Source organism: Phyllobates terribilis, unplaced genomic scaffold (assembly GCF_046119375.1).
Source record: "Phyllobates terribilis strain yellow unplaced genomic scaffold, ASM4611937v1 Scaffold_2__4_contigs__length_985480577, whole genome shotgun sequence".
NCBI classification, from domain to species: Eukaryota; Metazoa; Chordata; class Amphibia; order Anura; family Dendrobatidae; genus Phyllobates; species Phyllobates terribilis.
This window is the reverse complement of record NW_027362762.1, coordinates 682439616-682447490: the sequence shown is the minus strand read 5'-3', so window position 1 is coordinate 682447490 and position 7875 is coordinate 682439616. Positions and strand designations below refer to the sequence as shown.

At 36.2% G+C, this 7875-nt stretch overlaps 1 protein-coding gene across 1 annotated transcript; it reads left to right on the top strand.

The window, feature by feature from the left end:
• Window positions 1-903: 903 nt before the first annotated feature.
• Window positions 904-7580, top strand: LOC141247158 (interleukin-20-like). The gene is made up of 6 exons (XM_073669191.1): window positions 904-1000; window positions 3736-3905; window positions 4710-4772; window positions 5878-6030; window positions 6531-6605; window positions 7497-7580. Exons 1-6 carry the CDS (start codon window positions 904-906, stop codon window positions 7578-7580), a joined length of 642 nt encoding a protein of 213 aa, XP_073525292.1.
• Window positions 7581-7875: the final 295 nt, after the last annotated feature.

Below are 7875 nucleotides of genomic sequence, written 5' to 3'. Positions count from 1 at the left end.
AACACATTATACAATTAAGAATGAAATGTAGTCAACCTTGGAAGTCTCATATGACCTGAACTGAACACCAGTTATTTTATTAATGAACGAAACAATAAAATCATGGTCTTCTTATTACAGTATAAAAATAAAGTAAAAAGTATAATCCTGGCCAAAGTTTTTATGTGTTTGCAATGTTTACTATAAAAATTTTAAATACCTCTCTCATAAACATGCTCTTTTTGAATTCAACTGCATTTCATCTTGTTCTAATAAGCAGAAGACTGTCACGTTGAAACTGATGCTTTAATATAACCAGATAAGTTTAAAACAATGTACAGTACCAGTGAAAAGTTTGGACACACCTGTTCATGCATTGGTTTTCCTTGTCCTCATGGGAATGTGCACATTGTAAATTCAGAATGATGGCAGCAAAATCATGAAGGAACACATATGGAAAATAGCAGTAAAGAAACAAATCAGAATATATGTTAAATATAGATGAGCAGATCTTTTGAAATTCAAATTCACCAAGTTTGCCAAACTTTCCCAAAAACTTTGATTCATGTGAATTTCAATACTGCAAGGCTTGTAATTGCTTGTAAAATACACATGGGACAGAGGAGAGAGAGATATAACCCAGATGACCATAAGAGCTTATACTTTACAGGCGTAAAAGAGAGGACCCCGCTGACCATAAGATCTTACAATTTACAGAGAGCGAGAAGACCCCACTAACCATAAGAGCTAACACTTTACAGGAGAGAGAGGACCCAGCTTATCATAAGAGCTTACACTCTACAGGAGAGAGAGGACCCTGCTGATCATAAAAGCTTACACTTTACAGACATGAGAGAGAATGATGTGCTCGCTAGCCATTAGAGCTTACACTCTACAGAAGAGAGAGAGTCTTATCCAGTGACTATGGAGATGGAAAAAGATTCTGTTCTGACATACAAACTGTGCTCTGCTGGAAATCGCTGGACTATGATGACCCAGGTGCTGACCGCCACTGTACAAGGTATGATAATCTGTTAGATGTTATAACTGCAGGGCATTATGGGGAGACTTACACAGCAATGCAAAATTAAATTTGTCTGCTTTCTGATACTTCAACAGTGTGGGAGATGATGCCATACAAGTTTTTCTTTTGTTTGCGAACCTTGCATCGAATCTCAGTGTTCGAATTAACATGAAATAGCGAATTTCAGGAAATGCGACTCAAACTCAATCCTTCGCGAATCGATCCGCTCATCTCTAGTGTTCAACCTTAGATTCCTCAAAGTACCCCCTTTTACTCTGATGACAGCTTTACACACCCTTGGCATTTTGTCAATCAGCTTAATCAGGTAGTCAACTGGAATGGCATTCCAGGAAATCCGAGAGGTGAACACTTATTGGCTGCTTTGCTTTCAATCTGCTGTTTAGTTCACCCCAAACCATTTTAATTATTATTATTATCAATTGGATTAAGGTCAGGTGATTGTGGAGGTCATGTCATCTGACGCAGCAATACACCGCTCTACTTCTTGGTCAAGTAGCCCTGGCATAGTCTGGGGGTGTAGTTTTAATCATTGTCCTGATCAAAACAAATAATGGTTCCACTGAGAGCAATCTAGATGGGATAGCATGTTGTTGCAAAATACTGTGGCAGCCATGCTGGGTAAGTGTACCTTAAATTTGGAATGAATCACTTGTAGTGTCACCAGCACAGCACCCCCATGCAGGGCTTCCACCAGGAATTTAAGGGCCCCATACTGGCAACATTTTTGAGCCCCCTTGAGACTCCACCCAGGCTCCACCCCAGCTCCTCCTCTACCCCTCAAACCTTCCACAGTCCCACCGCCCACTCTTGGAAAAACTCTACTTCTGCACCCTGTCCTCACCATTCACACATTAACAGTTCCCATTGGTCACATACATAGCCATCAGCCTTTGTTTTGGACAAAATATAATATTTTTTAAACCGCTTCCATGACAAGTTTGACTCTTTTTTGGCAGGACCGTACTGTACTCTAACCTATTAAACATTTCTTAAAATGTTCCATTCTCTTTTTAGGTATATTTTTATTTATTTTTCTTTAAGGGGATGTGTCACATACATTTTTTAATCTACTTGAAACCAGATTTTGATAATGTTTTTATAATCTGCATTTCTGATTGCAGATTATAGTATTGTTTTCTGTACATTTATGGAAGCTGCACTCTTGCATGTTTGGGGAAATGGACATTGGACATATGCATGTATATATATCATAAGACATTATAAGGGACTCTATTTATTTCGGGTGGGTGGACGCACTCACCTCATCACTTTTGGGCCCTCAACTTTTGCATATAATGTGCCACAAGGTCCCAGGGCATGCCGGCAGCTTAGGAACAGAGGGCAGGCTGTCAGTATCTCCGTCACTGATGCCAGAGTGTCCGGCCATGCAATGTAAGTAGCTGCGGCTGTGAGTAACTGGGGTCCCAGGGCTTAAAAAGGCAAAGTAAAGTAACTAGCCTGGGCCCTAGCGTGCCACGCAGTCTGTCAGGCCGTTTATACAGAGGATCGGCTGTGTTGCCTCAGTGCAGGCTGTGCAGCATTTCTCACCTAGTCCAGGCCCCCCCTCTTCACTTCTGCTCACCGGGCCCCATACACCAGTAATGGCAGTAATGCCCTGATGGAGTCCCTGCCTCCATGCCACCACACCTCTCCCCATGCTTCAAGGTTGGCAGCACACATGTAGAAACCATCCACTGTATTGTTTAAAGGCGCAAAGAGGGGACATCAGAACTTTCATAGAGAAGCACAAATAGGTGAAATAACTATTATACAGAGGTGCAGAGAATGGACAAAATTATTATATAGAGGTGCATGGGAGATGTTACTATTACGTAGACACACAAAGGGGGGACAGAACTAAAATATTGATACATAAAGAGATATGACTATTATATACTGTAGCAGTACAAAGGGGAATAATGCTATTGCAGACAGACAGAAGTCGCCAAGGACCTGTCTGTCCAACTAGTCTCCTATGCAGCTCAGTCCCACGCGGCTATTAAACTATATTTTTCTGTGAAATATAGCAATGTTTCAGAGTCAAAGATACATGGCTGAGATCATACAGGCAGTATCTGATACATACTGCCCATATGTATTTATATGTTATATATGTTTGTTTTTAATGGAGGGTAAAATGTCTTTACAGACTGTAGCAAATTCGCTGGGGCAGTACATATAAGCAAAAATGTGACTGTAGTGCAGGACCCAGATCCACTAGTCACTGCACTGTAAGTTAAAGACAAACATTTTTTGATCCTTTTATTCATTTGTTTTTTTACGTTTACACTAATACCAAACTAAATATTCAGATTTGTATTGCCATTATTAATTTCAGTTTTAAACTGTAATTCAATACATCGAGTAGAGTAGTTACAGGGGTTGTATATTTAGCATAGGATTTAGAAGAAGGATGTTAGTCATAAATGGGATTTTTCAGAAACCTACTGATGAACATACAGGTACCAACATTTTTTTACACCTGGAAAATGAAAGTGAGATAAATGAATCTTAGTACAGTATATAAGAGCGGAGCCCAAACTGGAACTCATATCACCATATAAACTTTTCATAGTCAGAAGTCAAATCAATTGTAAGTAATATACATTGGTATGTTAGATTAAAAATTTACTAAAAAAATATTTAAAATGCATACCTTTTTAAATCTGTATTTTGCAAGAATTAATTTTTACTTTATTCTTTTTCTTCAGGTATCAACAATTTTCCCAAATTTCTCACCATGAAAGCTACATTGATTTTATTCTGGATTGTCATATCTTGGATTTTAATTACAAACACTGAAGCTAATAGAAGTCACTGCCCCATTTCTGCTAATATCAATGAATTTCAAAGTTCTTTTGAGACACTGAAAGATTTCTTGGTAAGATAAATCATTAGTAAAGAAAAGTATATTTTTATTAGATTATCGTTCTTGAAAATATTATATCTTTACATTTTATGCCTCCTGTACACATGACCTACTCATGTGTATTGTGTCCTTGGTGGTTCAGGCTATGTCATTTTAATTATTTGCGAATTCATACATTTCATATATTTTATGTAGTGTGGGCACCCATTTTGTTGTGCCATAAGTTGCCTATCACTTAATGATAAAGAATTTTCTACTTTTCCATTCACGTTTTTGACTCAATCGTGACCTCGTGTTCATCCCAAATGAGATGTTACCAGATGTTAATTCCCAATCATTTATTATTTATTTATGAATTCATATTATTTTTTGCAGAGATTGCAAAGATACAAAACATGGGTTAATCTTTCACTATAAAATTTACAAGGAATATTAAAAAAAATTATGTCCTTTTTTGTATATTTTTCTACATCATTCACTTTGATATATTATAGTTTTAAAAAGTAGCCACAAAAGCTGCTGTGAATTATGCCATGATGCTTATGTTATCACTGAAAAATCAAAGACACAATCTGTGAAACTAAAAATCTAGCTTTCAGAAAAAAACACTAAATATTTTGAAGAAAAAAAATGATTATACAAAAGTTTGTATTGTAGCTGACATAGCTCAGGATGCAGTTTGTATGTTTAATATTTTATAATGCTGAAAATGTGTTTTCCAATGGACTTTCCATATTTTGCCTACGGTTGCACTGGTCACCTGCAGCGAACTTGAATCTGGTAATATTTTCTTTTTTTTATTTTACTTTTTTCCAGCACACCAAGGACACAATTACAGATGTTACGCTACTTAAAGCAAAAGTTTTAAAACATATACAAGTAAGTTCTTTTTTATGTTGGTCCTTTTAGCAATTTTAATGGAAATATGTGTAAATTATGTCCACTATTAAACATATTAAGAGCATTTATTAAGAGTATTTAAAAAAAATAATCAAGATGGAGGAGGATCATTGTATTATACATGAGCTCATCTGCCTCTCTTATGATCTTTTCATTTAAAAACACAAATTGTTAGGAATATTTATACTTTTTGTAACTGTTATATTCATCAACATTAATAATGATAAAGTCAGTGTTATTTATATAGCCTTTAGTTATTAAACATTACATCACCACCATTTATTCGTAATTAAAAAATCTCTTAAAACTTTTTGTATACAGCTTTTATGCCTAGGTGTCTCCATGGTTACAGACTACAAACAAATCCTGTAGTCTGGCCTTGTAGCTAAAATCCTGTTTTTCTGCCAGTACAGATGAATTGCAATATAGCTGTAGGGTCAGATTAGGTTTCTTGGTAAATAAATGTAAATGCCACTACTGTACAAGTAACAAGTGGCTCAGATATTTACTCCAACACATAGAGCAACATTTCGATCCGCACAGGGGTCTTCATCAAGATTAGTTTGTGGTCTGTTACAATGGAGTCATATAGAACAGATCCTAAATAACATTGCTAAAATACCAGCTCTACATGGTTTCTTGGTGTATTTATTTCAAGAGTTAGGGATTAATGGAATATATGTATTATTTTTCTTGAAAATTGTTCCAGCAAAATATTAAAGAATTTGAAGGGGTATTCCTATTTTGCAAATGTATATTAGATCCCATCCAGGGCCCAATAGGAACCAGGTCGGTATGACCAGCATCTTTCTTGAGGAATTGTCTACGTTGCACTGATCTCAGTGATGAGCTGGTCAGAAATCCTATACAAATGTATCGGAATTCTGAACACCAACCAACGGGCATCAGCGCATGTCAGAGCCCCATTCTCCATTGGTGGGATCCACATTTGCGATCATTCATGGTACATTCTGTGGATATACCATAAATGTACAAGATGAGAATACCCCTTTACTCTTAAAATTTAGTGACAACATATATTTCCACATAAAAAATTTTTGTTCTCATCAATTTCTTACTCTAGCCCTTTGAACAATGCTGCTTTTTACGAAATCTGGGAAACTTTTATGTGGACAATGTCTTTCCAGTCCTGGAACTAAAATCAGTGGAACAACACCGGGATCTTTTTCACTTGGCAAATTCTCTGCTAAGTCTGAGTAAAGAGCTGAACAAATGTGTAAGTATAAATCAATTAAATAAGGCAAAAACATATAACAAAAGATTAAAATATGTGCAAGAAACTAACTTGATATTTGCTTTAGGGTGATTATCAAGACATGGGTAAATACAATTAAAATATTTCCTTCCCATTCCCTTGCAGGAAAGATTTGTCTTAATTGTTTGATTATTTTGTCCCCTCTTCAAGGGGCTATACACTTTGTATATCAACTACCCTATTGGATCAGTAGCATAGTACAATGGGACAAAAGTCCTATGAAATTTGGACTAACCTACCAAAGCAATTTGTAGAATTTCTTGTAACTAAGATCTATTTCTTACGAATCAATCCTCAAATAAACTATTAGACCTCGTTGATAAAGATTACTTTAAAAAAAAGGGTTGATGTATTTCTATGGAAGAGAAACTTTTTTTTTTCTTTGTGTGAACTGCCACTTACTTTACTTACTAAAAGAGCTATTCATTTATCCCAATTCCTTTACATTTTCCTTTATAAAGCATGCTGCTTTTAGATGTCCTTGTGGTGAGCAATCACATGCAATTATGAAGCAATTCAAAGAGAATTATTTTAAGGTAAGCTTCACATTTGTTGTAAGGAAATAAAATTAAATGTAGTGAGATAAATCAGATTATTACAGGATAGTACATATCAGTGAAAAAAAATGTCACTCTGCAGTTTAATGTTCACCACTTTTAGCCTCTTCACTCACTCACTTCCGGACCCTTCACTTCCTGTGGACAGGCAACAGATGAGGCCAGTGCAGTAGAATCTCACAGGAGTACATTAAAGTCAGTGTTTGCCAAATCCCCATCTCCTGTCTTCCTCTGCAGACCTCCTGAAGAGATATTTCGAGACACATGGCATCAGCAATCCCACAAGCTAATATCTAATGTCTCATCTATCTAACTAGCAGAGTATTGACTTCTTTATTGTCAAATCACTAAGCAATATGAGCTGGGTAGCTACTGAGCATGTGTCTGCACTCCACTGAGCATGTGTCTGCACTCCACTGAGCATGTGTCTGCACTCCACTGACCATGTGCCTGCACTCCACTGAGCATGTGCCTGCACTCCACTGAGCATGTGTCTGCACTCCACTGAGCATGTGCCTGCAGTCCACTGAGCATGTGTCTGCACTCCACTGAGCATGTGTCTGCACTCCACTGAGCATGTGTCTGCACTCCACTGAGCATGTGCCTGCACTCCACTGAGCATGTGTCTGCACTCCAGAAGGTGGTCCAACATTGTAGCTACAGGGAAAACAGCAGTGCAGCACTTTCACAGATATAAATGTTCTGCATTTACCAAACCACACATTATTTTCTATGGATGTATATTGAAAATACACTTTTTTGACATGCACCACTGAGTTTTAGACAATACTTTTTGCAGGACCACCCCTTTAATATAATTATCAACAGTTATTTTTTTAAATTCAGTAATTTTTTTTCTATTTTCAACAGATTACTCCAACAAATGCTGCTATTAAGGCCGTTGGAGAATTAAACATTTTGTTCCACTGGATAAAGAAGAACTTTTTACCTTGAATATAAATGCAGCTTGTTATTTAAAATTATGACTTCTGAATGTCGGTTTATTAACATAATTTATTAACACAGGACTGTTTTTAAAATGTTATTATTTATATCATCAATATTTATTTTAAATTGTTATTTAATATTTAATATGTATGATGTTTAATAAATGGCTTAAATAAAGATATACTCTATAAACATTTATTTATACAGTAGCATGTTATCTTTTTTGGACTGAAAATTGCTCTATTAACAATCCGTCATCAACAACAAACATACAATATGCTGGGATTTAACGTAGGCAAGA